This window comes from Lonchura striata, chromosome 5, assembly GCF_046129695.1.
Source record: "Lonchura striata isolate bLonStr1 chromosome 5, bLonStr1.mat, whole genome shotgun sequence".
NCBI lineage: Eukaryota > Metazoa > Chordata > Aves > Passeriformes > Estrildidae > Lonchura > Lonchura striata.
Window position 1 is genome coordinate 53,980,133 of NC_134607.1, and position 17,391 is coordinate 53,997,523.

Below are 17,391 nucleotides of genomic sequence, written 5' to 3' on the forward strand. Positions count from 1 at the left end.
TAATCCAAGAAACCACTGATTCTTCTGCCAGTCTCACTAAGGCTGAAAGAACAAGAAGCTTGAAATTAGCTTCTCTATTCATTAATAAACAAACCACATCTGTTCCAGGTAAGGTTTTTGCATTTGTCTCAAATAAAGGAAGGATTTTTGCAATTCTGTTTTCCACTAATAAAGAGAAAGTTCTGAATTGGCTCCAGTGTGTAAGAAATCAATTGGGCCTTCCTGTGTCTCTCTCAAACCCATCTGGTACTTGCTAAAAGTACTTCTACATAGACTTCTGATGGGATGCAGTTAAGGAATTTATGTGTTTTAGTGGAAAAGGATTTTTCTCCTCCAAAGCCATACATATGAATTTATATTCCTGATGAAATACAGAGAGTTCTTGTTCAGTAATGGGTAAGATACCAAGAGTGAAGAGCAATGTCCTGATCAACAGATTAAAAAAAAAAAGCTTTAACAGACTCTTATAGAGCCTTGAAAGGCACTGCTGACAGTGCTCTTGAAGCAAAAGTCAGCACAGTGAGGCACGGGTTAGCATAGCCAGGCTAGTTTAAGCTTCAGGAATATGAACTATTGCAATTGCATAGACATCTGCATGGATTTACTGATCACACATGGTCTGCTTACTGATCACCACAATGCTTACTGCAAAATCAAGTCCCTTAAGAAAGCACTACGACACTTTTTTAACTATCCTGCCAGTTATATTCCAGCAAGAGCAGTACTTTGTTCATGACAACTAAAAATGCAACTCCTCTTCCCATATTGTCCTACTTCATATCTTAGGTCCTGATTTTGAATGTTTTTCAAAGATTTGTATTTGAAGTGTTGCAGGCATCAGGTAGTAGTGGATGTTAAGCACAGTGAAGATGCAGCAACTGGCATTAGCAGAGAAGATCGGAAACATTTTGCATGGCTGCATTGTCCACAGATTTCACCTGCACCACCAGGGTGATCTGCAGTAATCCAGATTATAGCAACCAGGTACTATTGTCAAGGAGAGGTAGGCAAAGTCTCCTGGAAGGGCACCCTTCCTAAATCTGGAGATGGATGATTTTCCAGAACTAAGGAAACCACATGGCTATAAAACTATACCCACCACGTAAAAGCAGAACTGCAAGGCATTAATGCTATTACACTTCTACTACACTTCCACTACTAATAGTGGTTTTATGCCCCACTCAGTACTGCCTTGCACAGCATAGCTGGACTCTCTCATGATTCATCCAAGGAAGAGAACATCCAAGAAGAAAGGGCAGCCTCTCCTTCAATATTTGGCCTTCAGCAGCAGCACTGACTCTCCTAAGTTAAGAATGATCCAACTATACTTCAATAAAGTATTTCGTCTTGTTCAGCCACTGGGACTGTCACACAAAATGTGACATACGGAGAATTATTAGCAGAACCTACAGTATCTCATACTTCAAATGGTCTCAAAGAAGAAGGTATTGAGCAGACCTGTTGCTATACACTGAAGAAGCTTTTTGGCTGCAGCAAAAATGTTTAAATCCTCTCAGACTCTACATTTACAAACTCCAAAAGGCTATATGTACAGTAAATTGTTCCAGCACTTCTACAAACTAACGATGCCTTCCTACAGTATACACAACAGCAATTCTGGAACCGTCATTTTACCTGTCCAGTGAAAAGGTGTCACTTTCTCATAAGGAAAATCCTTAGCTGAGCTTGGAAGACACATGCAGTAACGTATAGGCTGAGAATTCCTTTAAAACCCACCCAGTCCCTAAAAACTGGATTCAGCAGCCTATGTTATACAGACTAGGAGATCCAGCTTCTACTTTAACCTCTCTCTATTCCCCAGACTTTATTAAATGGATCTCACCTTACTTACAACACGTCCTATCCTGCTACCAAATCCAGCTCCAAGGCATTCTTCACACAGCAAGCCTCCCTAGTCTGCTCAGGCTCTTGAGAACCCCACCACCAGCTCTGTATTGTGTTTACGCACTGCATAATTCTTATCCATCCATGTTTGGGAATGGCAGCTTTAACTTCAGCTGCTCTGATGATTTCTCTTCAGTCTCTAAATAAAAACCAGCATTCTAATTTCTTCTTTTTTTCTACAAAATACTGCCAGTCCTTGCTGCTCCAGTGTGTGACCATTTTACTCCTATGGCTAAGGCAGTAAGAGGAATGTTGAAGTTATCCAGGCAATTTACTCAGGAAAAATTCCAATTTGGACTAAGCACAAACAGAATTAATACAAGGTCTTACCATTATTTGGAACATACAACATGCTGCTACCATACCTAACAATTATTTTACAGGTTCTGTGGTATTTAACATGACTTGTAAAGCCCAAACCCTGCAGCATCACAATTACATACAACTCTAAACTTGTATAGAGTTGTATTTCCAGTCCTCATGGTCACAGAAAGGGAAAATAACACTAATTCTGATTAAAAGATATCCAAAATCAGACAGAAGACCAATGCTTTTATAAAATTGCCTTAAACATGAGATTTTTTTTAACAATAAACAACACAGCATTAGCCACAATATTTTATACTTTTGAGCAAATCAAGTAGAACACAGAATAGAGTTTAACCTTTAAATATGCCAAAAATTATGAAGAATTATGAAGATATGCAACTTTTCCCCATGGCCACACTTAGGTAGGCAAGTCATTATTCTTACAGCAAGATCATTGAAGGAGAAACTAATCAGTTCAACTTTCAATGGGGAAGAACAAAGGAAATGCATAGCGCTGTTAGCTCCAATATGACTAGCATGTGCGACCACCTTACACTGTGAAGAACATTGTAGATTCCAGTAGTAATGCTACAATATATGGTTACCTATTTTAAAAATAATTATTCTGAAGCAATCTGAATAACACCATCTCCTTTTCATCACTGTGAATTAATAGGCATGAGGGATGGAGAATACTTCAAATGCACAGTATTGGAAAATAAAACCCCAAAACCTTTACCCCATTTACCCCCCAGAAACAATCTTGCCTCACCAATAGTTGATCCTTACACTTCAAACCATAAAGTTCATTTGTTGTCAGACCCACGATCTCAGCAGAGAAAAGAAAACAGAATTTCTGCCAATATCCCAAGTCAGCTCGTTTTTCCTTTCCTGCAGTGCATGGGAAGAAAGGGCCACTTTTTACACGTCTTTGAGCTGAACATTTAGGTAAGAATTTTAAACAAAAAAGCAAAGTGCCTTCATCAATAGAACACTTACCATAAAAGCCACTAAATACATGAAAGGATCACAAGTTTTGTCTGTACGTGTTTATGTTTTTATATATCATATGAACAAAACATAAAGAAAGACGAACTTGGCAGAAGACTAAGAAAAACTATTCCATAAAGCCATACATCATAGATATATAGTATATTCTTACTTTATCCTAGAACACATATGTGCACTTCTATCAAGTTCTATTCCTGCCACAGCCCTGTTTTGACTTCATAAGAGGAACCATAATAATTCTCTGCTGCCAGATACAATCACCTGCTCCAGAGTTTATTAAACAAACCTTGAGAAACAGAACCAAACCCTAGTATTCACCACTGTGATCGAGACAGAGTCACGGCATTAAATCATCGGCGCTGTTGACTCTGGTGAGTAAGTTCTCTATTACACTTGTATCCCTCTAGTTTCGATTGCGGGGATACCTCGAACATTGGTTTCTATTAAGTCAATATCCTGTTTCATTTCATTTTCCTATAGCAAAAAACGTTCAGAGTATGAAGATGAAAGAATCACACAGGAAAAAACCTTCCCTTTAGATCGTCAGCTTAGCAAACGTGGAGACCTCACAAAGTGCTGCAGGTTGGCGGCTGCCTGTCAGAGCACGGCGCCCAAACCCGCCGGGCAGCCCCGGGCCGCCGGCTCTCACCCGCCTTACCCTCGTCTTGCGGCGCCGGTGCCGCTCCGGGTCCGAGTACGTCCTGTCCACGGCGAGCGCCGTGTCGCTGCCCGGCATGCTTGTGCGTGTGTTCGCGCTGCTGCTGCCGCTGCTGCTGCCGCTGCTGCCCCACGCCGGCCGCGGTGCCGCCCCGGGCCGCCCAAGCTGCAGCCCCGCGGCCGCGGGACCGGGACCGGGACCGGAGCCGCCGCCGCCGCCGCGCCGGGCACGCCCCGCCCGCGCGGCCCCGCCCGCGCCGCAGCTCCCCAGCCGCACACACCCGGACCGGCCCCTCGGCGCTCCGGGTCCCGCCGCTGGGGTGTCCCCTCCTTCGAAAAAGGAAGGACGCCTGAGAAGGTGAGAGCGGGAGAGAGCTTTGCCAGAGGGACTGGGCCAGAAGTCCCTTCGTTTGTTTAATTTTCAAGGCCGTCGTGTATGAGGGGGCAGCAGGAGCTGGAACACGATGGTCTCCCATGGAAATGGCTGGACAGAGGGATGACACTTCCTCCCGCTGACCGTCGCTGGTTGGGTCCAATCCAGGTCTTGGAGGGAGTTAAACCATCAAGCAATCTAGACTTCCCTTAAAACAAACCTAAACCCTGTGGCTACAGGGAAACCTCTCAAACTGCAGCATATCCTAAAGGTTCAGAAGTCCAAAGGGGAAAGAAAGGAAGAAACCAGAAGTATTGTGTCGTCAGTTTGGGGCAGACTCACTTGTAAGATTTTGACTTTGGTAGCTTAAGGTGCCCTGGACACAACCGAGCACTTCTGCTTAAAAGCCCTTGATGCCTAGACATTTTGACAATTAAATGGTATCAACATTCTGTCAAACCAACTAAATAATCAGGGCTTGCATTTTCCAAAGTGGTCAGTGGAGCACAGCAACCAATTCAGCCCCATTTTCTGCACATTACTTTGGTGAGATAAATCCTTCAATATCCTGGCACGGAGGAGCTTCAAACCATAATTCTGAATGCTCCAGGAAAACTTGTTTTCCAGGGCATGCGTATGCCAATGCACTTAAATTCCTAAGAGTTGAGTGGAGTTTCTGACTGATCTGCACATTTATCTTCACACTTTCTATGCTGAGGAATGCATTTAAGTGACACTTAACACATTTTAACCCACTGAAAACTGCAACTAAAATACTGTTTTATAATCAGTAAGTAGTAGAGGAAATGTATTTCTTTTCCTTTCTGAAATAAACAGACTTGTTGAGTTATGACCTCTAATTATTACACAAGTAAATCTGGAATTCCGTCAGGCCAGCTCCCTTGCAGGATTAGCAGGACTTCACCTTTTAGGTACAGCTGTGCTCAAGCACAGGTCACACTGCTTTTTTTCTCTATCTGGAGACAGCAACAGTCCCAAGGCATGTGGGTATATAAACATACTTAAACATCAACATAGTTAACTACCCTAGGATGACCTTGCAGCTTTAAAAAATGATTCCTTGTTGCCATTTGTTTTTTTAATTGGAATCATATGTTCTAATATAGTAGTACTGTCAGAGATTAATTATATGACATGAGGACCTCAATAGTGTTTTCGAGTAATGAGGTCTTTATAAATTAAAGATCTGAAATTCTAAAATAAAACGAAATACAAGACCTTACCTTCTTGGCAGCTGTTTCTTCTTCAACTCTAACATCAATTTTAACAAAGTTATCCCAAAGTAAACATTGAGTGGGTTTACTAAAGGAAGCTCCATTTTCCTAATGCAGTATTCAAAGTACCAAACTAACACTAGATACTGCACATGGATGGTGATTTGCCACCCTTCCTATAATTCTTATGAAGCTGAATGAGTTAAAAGGCTGCTGGGAAAAAAACAGAAATAGAAACTGTTTTTTCAGTCCTTCAGCTCAGACATGAACATTAATTCATGTGCCAGAGGGTGAGGAACTCTGAGGTAAAGGTGAGTAAAAAGTTAAATAGGCAAATTCTGTGGGGCTTGGGGTTTTCACTGAAAGTAGTAATTGCACATTTCCAAACAGGAATGTGTGGTTTTCAGAACCTAGGGTGAAACACCCTTATTTCCTCAGAAACTTTAAGGGTTTTTTTAAAGACTTTTTAAAGACTTGCCAGATGTAGTTGATCAAAGCATAGAAAGGGTAAGCAGTTGGGATAGGGATGCATAAAACACTGCAACTGCTTGATGTTTTAGTAATAGAAGGCTTATAGTAAATCATACTTTTGAATAAAGTTTAAGAGTTTTATTTACATATCAGCCTTATTTAAATAGTTCCAGCAGACTAGCCACAAAACAGTGAAACTTCTCTTCAAGATAAGAAGAGACAGGAATAAGCAATATATATTTAGAGGTAGTATCAACACACATACTACTACATTTACAAAGAAAGCTCTGTCCTGATGTAGCCTCTAAGAAAAAAGCATAATATAGCTGGTCTCATAAGACTCTTGTTGCATTAGTCACACCTTCCAACCCAGCGTTTGGATCTGTTGATTGGGCACTGCTCTCAGTGGTGCATACCAGAAACAAGGCTCCTGCACTAGCAGAGACAGCCCCAGCATTGGGCAGCTCCTGGAGGAGCTGTGACCACAGGACAGCAGCCCAGTCAATCAGGAACAACTGCTGCACACAGCAGCAAGTCATAGGGGGGGAGAAACAGCTGCTTAGGTGGAGGCATCTGTTTCACAGGTCAGGACAGTCTTTCCACACAAGCTGAATTAGGAGCCATTGTAATTTTGACAGTATCTGCAAGTGTCACATCTAAAGAAATGGTTCTTTTCATAAGTTGGACTTAAATCATCCGTGTCTTCAGAATTTATGTCAAATTGGTGCAATGCAATTCTCTGACCAAAGGCTGCTCTTTTCCCCTTTTACCTTTCCTTCTCACACATGGGCCACTAGGTCCTTCCTGAGCTGGAGCAGGAGCATGTTCTTTTCCTATGGTACATTTGCAGAATGCATTTCATTTGGCTTGGCTGAACAAAGACCACCTACCCTCCTTCTGAACACAGAGCTGGTTTGTACAGCTCTCCATTCTCACTCCAAAACAGAGACGTGATGCCCTGAACGTGGCAGAATACTGCACAGCACAGTACTAATGAGAGCTTCACTGGGTACTTCTCTCACTCTTATTTTCAAAAGCCCACAGAGTTTAAATAAATGTTCTTCCCACACACTGCACCTGCTCTCTTCTAAACCTTAACTCCACTAGAGTAAATTCTTCCAGACAGCAGCAGGAGCATGAAGCTGGACTCACAGTGACTTAAATAGAAATGGTAGACCATAGATTCATTCTCTTATCCTTTATTCTTCTCAGAAAGTATGTTAAACATTAAGTTCTATGGCTTAAATTAATGATAAAATGTTAAATCATTCTGGCCATCCATTATGCCAGTTTTAAAGTTCAAATACTTCAAAATCTCTCACTGAGTGCCCAGCTGTCAGTGCCCATTCTTTTCCAGTGCTTTCCCTCGCTTCAACGTGATGGCATGGTCCACAATGCTTAACTCTTGGTATTTACACTATTTTGCCTACCTTATTAAAGTGACATTTTAAAGAGTGATGCCTAGAAGGTCTAGTAAAAACTTATGATCACTGCACACCAGTATTCACTACTATATTTGGTTTTCAGAGGGACAGACATCAATATTTCAGTTGCCTGTATTGCCATGATTTAGGAAAATCAAATCTCTGGAGGTGCAGCAAAGGCACTGTCCAAAGGAGGTCTGTCAGCTGGAGCCTGAGCTTTCTCAAGATGTCTCACTCTTCTCTTCAGAGACTGCATCTTTGTCATCCCTTACTTGCCCCATGACCATGTGTAATGCTTGCACAGCAGACACAGCACTCCCATCTACAAGCCATCAGTTTTCCATAGTGACTTATGCATAGGCCATGGAGGGAGTAGAAGTGCCAGTACACATTTGGGATTGCCAAACCCAAACAACAAAACCCAGCTCCCACACAATACAATCACCTAGATGGTGTCAGGTACACACAATAGGAAGTAACAAAAAAAACCCAAAAACCCAAACAAACCTTTATAGAGGTGGAAAACATGGAAACTCTTTCATTTGGAGGCTGGCTTAAGGTTTGGCCTCATTCTCTTTCCAGTTTTATCGTGAATCTGGGTCTTGGCAATTTACTTTAATTTTTGGTCTTCTACTACCCTATCTGCAAAAGGAGAAGCATGGCACGTCTTTCTCATGGGGAGAACCTTGAACTCCTCCAGAATTAAAAGTGCTATTATTTGTTGTGTTCTGATGTTTATGGGGAGTAATTAAATATCTGATGTCAAAGGTATGTTGGCAAAGGTACAAACAGGAAGAAGACGAAGGTCCCTTTCCCCACAATGGTAACATCTGTACTCTAAACAGGATACTGGGGCTTCTTTTAAGAGACTTTTTAACTTGTCTTCCAAGTCTTTTTCCAAAAGCTTTCATCAACCAGCCTCCAGGGAAAGGGTCTACGTGAAAAGAGACTCTTAGTCATTTCCAAGTCTGAGGTCAAGTGGGATAGTGCTGAGTGGCATTGGTCTTGCAGCTAGCCCTGAGTGCACTGTCACAGTTCCCAGTTCCTCTGCCAAAGTATGAACCTTCCACACCCACAGCAAAGGAGATATTCTGCTTGTTTGTACCCACCATAAACTGCCATGGGATCACACTAAGACTTGCAGATTGCATTGCCAAGCTGTGACAAGCATTCAGAAGATGTTGATAAACTTTCAGATATCAAACTAATATTTTAAATTAACCCCTCTCCTCCTATCCTCTCCTGATTAAGAAATGTTCTATGTGCTTTCACAATAGAATAGCTCTGGACACTTTGTGAGTATGCATTTTCTACACAGTAAAAAACTGCAAAACAAAGATTTTCATATATTAGTGTGATGCACTTATATTGAGTGAAGTATAGAGAAGCAAGTGAAAAATTTCAGTTCAGGGTAACAGAAGTTCTTCTTCTTTTTCCTTTCCCTTGCATACTATTGTGTGTCCCTTGCTGTGTGATGAGAGGCAATTTCAAGGCCTTTCCTCATTCTCATACAACCTAATAAAATTCAGCTACATAATTTCTCACTGCTGCTGCTGAGTGACAACGATAGTGCAAACTACTGGATGGTGGCAGTATTTTGCATTTCAAATGCTGTGAATAAGAGCCACCTTTGTAGCAGACTGAAATGCCAACTGTTCTGTATACCCAAGAACTCGCCTGGAGCCCAGCTATTTACATTAAAGATAGTCCATGTTGCAGAGACAAGTAGAGAATTCTCCCTCTAGCAACATGAATGGCTGCTAGTCACCAGCTTACAAATTTTCTTCTGCCTCATAGTATGTGATTTGTGGCTGCCTGAGAATGAATGTATGCAGCTTTTTAATCCCAAATCAGCCACTTTGACATTGTCACAAGGCATGCAGGACGAACAGCTGCAGCCTGCTGGCACATAAAGGTGTACCCCCTTCCAAAACACAAATAAGAACTTGCATCCAAACCATTCAGGCTGTTGCCAAAAAGACAGCCAGCCTGAATCTCCTATTACTTCATATTCTGGTAGTTATATCAGGGTAACATTTTATCCCAAATTAAAACAAGCACACTAGACAGAGTCCATGAGCACAAGAATTGCTCTTGGAATGTGCCACCATAACCCATCTGCAGCAGTGCCTGCAGTCCCCCTGAGGTGGCATGTAGCTGGGTAGCTGACATCTGAGCTCCTCAAGGCTCTGTAAGTTAATACACTGCAGCTTTCACTCTACTGCTCTGTGGCCATAGCTGCACAGAATCCCAGCTCAGTTTGTGCTGAGGGCTGCACACAGAAACAGCAGACGGTGTTGGATAGGAATCTGACAATTTTTTTTCATCTATGAGGTACATTGCATGGTGGTAGCTCTGTGTAAGTTATGTCATGCTAAATGTGTGACATCAATTATTTCCATATGAATTGACAATGTCAAATACAGAATTAGGACTTGCTTGCCAGTCAACCAGAAAACACAGATGGATTATGAGAGGACAGAAAACATAATGATCATACATGCAATCCTACACCTTGTCCTGGTGAGAGTTGTTGCAACATAGCCCTTTGAGTTTTATTACAGTGACTTTCTATCTACAGAGATGCAAGTTACATGGACGTGAAGTTCAAAATCTCTCACAAATGTAAAATATGATCACCTACAACTCATCTAACTCTGAAAATTTTCCAAGTGTCTGATTTTAACAACAAATATTTTAAAGGCAAGAAATTGCAAACAAAAAACCCCAGGGCATAGCATAGATATTTCTAATATGCTAAGTACATTGGTATCAACCATTTTTTTATAAGTATCCAGCAACACACTCCCTTTGCATATCTAAATATAGTAATATGTCAAGAGCCACTTCTGGGTTATTACTATATAATTTTAAACAAATAAATGTGCTTTTTAACAATACTCATTATGATTCTTTGGGGCTTTAAAAACATTATTTAGTAAGGTAATTTAGTCATTTATTCATTACAAAATTTTGGGGGATGGTCTTTGACAAATTGAAGTCTTCTGCTTTATTCTTACACAATCAATTAATTACATGATATATCACACATATCCATTTTTTTTTTATCTTTGGGACCTGAGTTTAGCAAGAATATATAAGCAGCTACTTATTCTGCAATGTTTTTGGAAGCTGTTTCAACACAGTAGAGTTCTAGTATCTTAGGGGGAGTTCTGCCTGAACTTTCATTACTGGAAAACGTTACAGCACGAGATCACTAGAGAACTGAAAACTGAATAGCAAAGACACAACATCTCCCAATAAAAATTCCTAATCTGCTATAAAGCAATGCAGTTTTCTGGAACAAAATTAATATCTTTAACGCCATGTAACCAATCTTTTCTTACTTGAATTATATGTATGAAGGGCAGGATTTTTCTTTACCAATACAGCTATGTCTATGAAGCATTTATATCAATCCTAAGCCAACAAAAGCAAAGGGAACCTCAATGTCACAGACACCTGGCAGAACAGGAGAAGACACCCTGCAGCAGGCATGGTGCTCTGGGGCTGGAATAAACTGAAACACTCTTCCCTTTCAGTGCCCACCAATATGCTCATCATCAGCTGGCCTCAGGTGTCACTGAAAAATGAAGCTGCCCCTCTTCTTGCCTTAAACAACAACAACAAAACAAAAACAAAAAAAAACCAAAACAAAAAACAAACAAACAAACAAAACCCCCACCAAACCAAACCAAACAAACAAAAAAACCCCACAAAAAAACAAACCAACCCAAGTCGGTTTTGGCAGCTGGGTTTGGGTTGGTCTGATATGGAGGGCTACAGAGTAGTTGCCTCTGCTTGAGCTACAAGTAGCTCCCCACTTCTGCTTTGTAACCACCTCAGGCTCACAATTTTACAGATATCAGAATTTTCAAGCCCAGACAGAACAAAGGCATGATGTTATCAACAAGAATCTCATAGACAAACACTTAAGTATCAAAAGAGAAGAAAAACCATTATAGTTATAGGCCTACCAGTGGTCTTTTACAACAAGCAACAAAGCATATATCAATGGTAATTAAGATTTCTAGAGCACAGGCACACAACAGTTACAACAAAGTAAAACAGCCAAGAAGAAGTCCTATTACATAAATTAAGACAAACCCTTCAGAAAAAAGTGGTATCACAAACACATGGGATCTGACAGATTCTACTTTGCAAGTCTGACCCTTACCAATTGCAATGATTTTCAGCATTTCAATCACAGAAGTCTGATACAACTACACAACAACAGAGTGTATTCTTCATTTACACTCACCAAAATCTGGCATTTCTTACAATGAAAGGTTGTCTTTTTTTCTAAGCAGTGTATTTTCTCGTATGTTCTATCTTTTGAGATATCAGATCATAAACCTTATCCAGTTTGAAAACTAACAGGAAAAGGTTAGTAAAACTTATTTTTCATTTCTACCACAAGTTTTCACAAAAATAACCTACCATTTTTCAGCAGTTCTGTTTCGTTACACTGAACCTCTAGGCATGGCTTGAGGATTTGCTTGAGCTGAAAGTTTAAGGTTCTGCCTTAGCTGGTGAGCAAAGCCGTGCTGGTCACACGCCTGCAGCCCTGCCGAGTGCACAGCCAGCAGCAGCTAAAGGGTGCTCTCCACACACCCCTTTCCTAGATGAAGGATGATCCCAGTTCCAGGTGGGGCCTCCCCAGCACAGCCACTAGCTGACATCAGTGTATTTGAATTTATGGGCATGGGAAGGGATCCAAGACCTCGAGGCCATAAAAAGAAATGGCTGGTTGGTGATGTCAGTGTGGAAGCAACCCATGGAAGCTGTCCACAGGCAGTAACTTGGGCAGAGGAGTAGTCAGACTATGTACTTAAGCTGCAACAAAAACCACTGACTGCTTGGATGACACACCTTCAGTTAGTATGTAGAACTGATGGCTGGAAGTGTGTAATGCTACAGGTGTATGTATAATCAGGGCAAAAAGATGTACCTTTAATGTCTGTGTTTAGTCTAGAATCTTATCCTTTAAAGCTGGCTTGTAATTTAGATTCAACAACAGTGAGCTGCTCTGAGAGCTGGTGCAGGTGAGAGCTATTTCTATCAAAACAAAACAAATTATTATATTGCAAAAATACATATGTCTGAGTTTTATTAGCTCCCTCATCTTCTGCTGGCACATCTACTCAAGCTGTGGTGTTGACTCAGGAAAGTGGGCAGGGAATCATGCTTGGGGGCAGAAGGCAGAACATAGCAGATGTCAAAAGTAAAAAAAGCTAATCATGAATTGCATTCTTAGCTGACAAAAATTTAATTGTGTCATAGCACATAGGGTACATGTGTATCCAAAGACTCTTAATGTAAAAGACATGGAGTCAAATCTTAAGTCACCTATTACTTATGAAAATCTGTGAAATCATGGGCACCCCAAAATGAACTATTAAACCTTTATAATGAACTATATTCCTCATTATTTTTTCTAAAAGAACTTCAATAACAACTTGAATCAGTTAGGCTTTAGAAAAATAACAAACAGCTTCATCTAAGCAAAAACCTAGTAGGAAGTTTCAGTGTGAATTTTCTGGTAGAGCTGAGATCAGCAGTTATATCTGAATATCATAATACCAGCTGCTGAAACTAAGATGAGGGAAAGATGAAAACTAGCAGAATTGCTTGAAGGATCAAAAATGCAAATGTGGCATTAGAACATCTGTGGAGATAAAGCATCACACATAAAAAATCATCTGGTTTTCAAGAAAAGAGAAAAAAATTTCTATATAACTAAATAGCTGACCCAGCAAAAATATGCCCAAGAATGAGTAATCTCTAGGAGATGTTTCACCAAGTCTCTAAAAACTTTCCCCTTTGGTACTGGTAAGTTTACTACTGCTAAATTTCCTTTAGTTATCTGAACTTCCTGTGGTCAGTCTCCAAAACGATAATGTATTTATTTTCCTAATGCATCCAATAGTTTGAAATGAAGGTGCATATATACACAACTCAGCTTCATTGATGGAGAAAAGAAATAGATAAATTCAACTAAATCAGAAGGCAATTCTTGTATTCCTCTGTAGTGAATGGGGACAGCAGCAAATAAACATTAAAAAGTTAAACAATGTCTCTAAGCATTTAAATAGCTTGAAGTGAATAATCTTAAGGTGAGAATAAAAACAAACAAATGTTCAGTAACTCTCAGCATGACATATTCAGCCATCTGTCAAAATATACAGCAGTTTAAAACCAGAAGAGATTAACTGACCCCACATCATCAGGTTTTCTCCCTACAAGGTGTGTTCTGTATTTACAGATAGCTTTTTACATCCTCTTTGCATGCACAGAGCTGAAATTGCTGCAGCTTGTTTGCATTGTGAAAAACCTTTTTTTTACTTGATTCCCCCAAAAGTTCTTGACATAACCCTCCTGACCCTGTTGTTAGATTGTGGTGGTAATAATGACAAGGTCACAGGTGCCATTCCCACATGGGCCATCCACTTAAAAGCTGGATGAGATGAGCCTTGTGGATCCCTTTCAACTCAGAAGCTGTGATTTTGGTTTTTTTTTGTAACTTCTAGACCTGCATGCATACAAACATTGTGTCAGCAAATACATCCACATGAGCATTTCCCACTCTCCTAGTTTCCCAACATTCCTCAGCAGTTGAGTGACGCTTCAGCAAACAAATCCCTTCCTGCCTATCATCAACATTCTCATATTATCCTGCAAAATCAGAAAGAATAACACTAGACAGAAAAAATTGAGGTTAAAAATATACTGCTCAAGCTCCCTTCTCTTTGTTCATTAGATATTCTGCAGACATACATATGTATACACACACATTATTAATTTATACCTCCCCAGTGTTTACAGCATTTCATAGGTAGAGCAAGCAGTTTACAGGTGGCACTGCACGCTGGGCAGGGGGAATACATACATCATGCAGCCCTGACTTCAGTCTTCCAAAAGGCTGAGCAGTTGTTGGCTGGGTTCTCTGTTGGATGGACAGTAAGCCAGGGCAGTGGGAAGAAAGTGAGGAGTTCCTTTGAGAAGGAATGTACCAATCTCGGTACATTTCTACCCCAAAAAGAAAAAAATAATTGGACTCATTCTGCTTTTTACAGGTTGATTAGAGAGGTTTTTGAGCTGGTTTTTAGTAATCAATTCTTGCAAAAGATTTTTAAAATGTCATGGAGTTGTGATAAACCTTTAGATTCTTGTGAACATTATCAATTTTCAACAACTAAGGACCCTTTCAAATCACTTCTGGTATGGCAAATGGGTTTTAATTCTATAAATTGTGGCCAGGCATTAAAGCAAGGAAAAAACAGTGGCAATTGTAATTAGCAAGTGCTTCTCATGCTCTGCAGGATCATTCAAAGCAGTCACAGCATTGGTGTCTCTAGTTTACTACAGTCCTGCTGCAGATGTGCATTAAAATCCTGGTTTCATCCACTAGTAAATTTGAAATTCAATTTCACTACAAGTTCGTGGCACTTGGATACTTCTGAATGTTAGATATGGAGCTCACAGTTACACTTTTGTGTATCAAGCTAGAATTTATAGACATAAATTATATGTGTGCACATAAACACATCAATACATATATAGATAGCTACATACAAAATAAAGAATATGCAATAGCATCAGTTATTGAATCAGAAATATGAAGTCTTGCAGTTTTAAGACTGAGCAGATGATATGTTTAACTGGGCTTCAAGCTAGCAGGAGCACTTCTATCAGAACAGTGTCTCAGGAGGAGGGAAGAAATACATAATTTGTTCTAGCTGGCTTTCCCTAATTCCATTTAGTAGGATTTAATCGAATAAGTGCAGAAAATCTTCCTAAGGTTTATATCCCTGACGACAGTCTGTTCCCTGTAAGAAATTTCAGAAATATGTCTCTAGATTTCTGTATGTATGTTATCTTCCTTATTCAAATTTAACAACAGTAATTAAACTGATTTTGATCATCTAGAGTTTGATCAGCATATAGTGCTGCTGCTTTGACACATCACAATTTAGTTAGACCTTTTAGATCATACTGTCAGGACTGGTCAGCATCAGTCTCGGAAGCAGCTAAGGCAGAGTTGACTTCATAGGTGAGATACCTGCTGCAATGGATACTCAGGATGAGTTTTTTTTGGACTTTAAATTTCATGTAGATTTGCAAAGACACCAAGGTATTTATGCAAGTATTGAATTACAGAATGGGTAAGATTGGATGGGACCACTGGAAGTCATCCAGTCCATCTTCCCTGTTCAACCAGGGTCTGCTAGAGCACATTACTCATGATTGTATTGAAATGGCTTCATAATATCTCCATGGAAGGAGACCCCACAGCCTCTCTCCTCAGCCTGTTCCAGTGCTCAGTCACATGCACAGTGAAGAAGTTCTTCCTCATGTTCAGGTGGGATTTCTTGTGCATCAGTTTCTTGTCCATTGCCTCCTGCCAAAAAGAGTCTGTCTCCACCCTCCTGACACCCTCCCTTCAGACACTCATACACTGAAGAATCTGATGACCTTCTCAGATCACGTGGCACACGGGTAGAACAGAGAAACTATTTTCAAGAATTTAGGAATGCATGCATACAGGTAATTGACTTAATTTATGGCCAATGGCTCTTCCATAAGGTTATTTCAAAGGCACACTGATATTTCACTAAATTTTCCATCACTCAGGGCTATAGTACAAGCACCATTTTTTAAAACTCTTTTCCGGGAAAATCTACTTGGTCTTTTCACTTCATTTTTAACCTGTCTTTCCTCAAGAGACATCTGGAGAGTATCAGGGTGAGGCACTAGCAAAACAACAGAAAAAACCCATCAGAATTAACTTTCAGACATGGTCCCAGTACTAACATGATAAACAAGGAGTGTGAAATGACTACCTCCTGCTGTAACCTTTTATAAACATTCAATCTCAATCTTTCTACACCCTTGGATTTTGTGATTTACTTGAAAGATTTGAAACATACATGGATCTTTCAAATAAAGTCTGAAGGATATTTTTATTATATATATAAATTCTTTGAAGCAGTTGGGCTTTAGTGTAACCTAAACAAATGCAGCTAAGTGATACTGCTAAGCATATCTGCAATTATACCCTCCTCAGAGCAGAAACTCTTAGCATTGTGCTGGCCTCTATACCACCACCAGGTATATTGTCATGTGTTTTTGCACTGTCAGAACAGAATGAATTCCACTCCCCAGACAATTTATAACTGCCAATTTCTCTAAAAGATGGAAGACAGCGGATGGATGCCTGAGATAGCTGAATTTGAAATAAATTGCAAGAAAGATAGGTGTTGTTAATGGGACTCTTCTGCTGAAGGCTGATGCCTCAGCTGTGTACTGATGGAAATTCTTGTCAGCCCAAATTGGTTTTGGCCATGCTATGTCATTTAAATATTATAAGAATAACAGAATATTTTGTGGCAGTAGCCAGTTTTAAAGGGAACTTAAAAGCATGTGGGCATTGAGAAAGTTATAACTGATGATAAACATGGGAACAAAGCTAAGCAATCTGCTGTGTAGGTGATACTGCAAGACACACAAAAGCTTGCCTGAAATAATCCATCCCAGCTGTTGGCATGCTGTAATGTAAAGGTGCCATATTTTAAATTTGCTCTGAGATGAAAAGACTAAATGTAAACAATCTGCTTATATTTGTGAAAATTGATTTCTCAATGTATATCAACCACTAGAAGCCTAACAAATTAAAGCCAGTGTATAGTGCACATTTTGGCTACAATGCTGGTAAGAAACCCCCTTTGCTTTTTTATCCCAGGCAAGGGACAGCAAACTTTCAGTTTGACATGGCTTCATTTACTCTGGAGTTACACATCGTATCTTTCTGCCAGCAAGAGCAGAAGATGAGGGGGCTGGGGTGGCAGATCTCATCTACCATGTACTCAGGGAATTGACCTGCAGGTGTGCATTCTGCTTTGTCCACTCATGGAGTGGGTGAAAACCTGCTGAGAGACATTGTTGCCTCTACTGATAAGATATGATAAATTTTTAAGCAGTTTTTATCTGTTTAAATCTGACTATA

The 17,391-nt window shown here is 40.2% G+C and overlaps 1 protein-coding gene across 4 annotated transcripts in view; it reads right to left on the minus strand.

The window, feature by feature from the left end:
- Positions 1-17,391, minus strand: part of TMCC3 (transmembrane and coiled-coil domain family 3) — a 133,111-nt gene that overhangs the window by 41,178 nt on the left and 74,542 nt on the right. Inside the window, exon 1 of one of the 4 annotated variants that reach the window (XM_021527982.3) lies at positions 11,826-12,086. The exons of 2 other annotated variants lie outside the window; for them this stretch is intronic. In XM_021527982.3, coding sequence (XP_021383657.1) covers positions 11,826-11,828 — 3 coding nt within the window. In that variant the 5' untranslated portion in view covers positions 11,829-12,086. Of the gene's footprint in view, positions 1-3,883; positions 4,086-11,825; positions 12,087-17,391 lie in introns of those variants that run through there. One more of the 4 variants, XM_021527980.2, reaches the window with a different exon arrangement.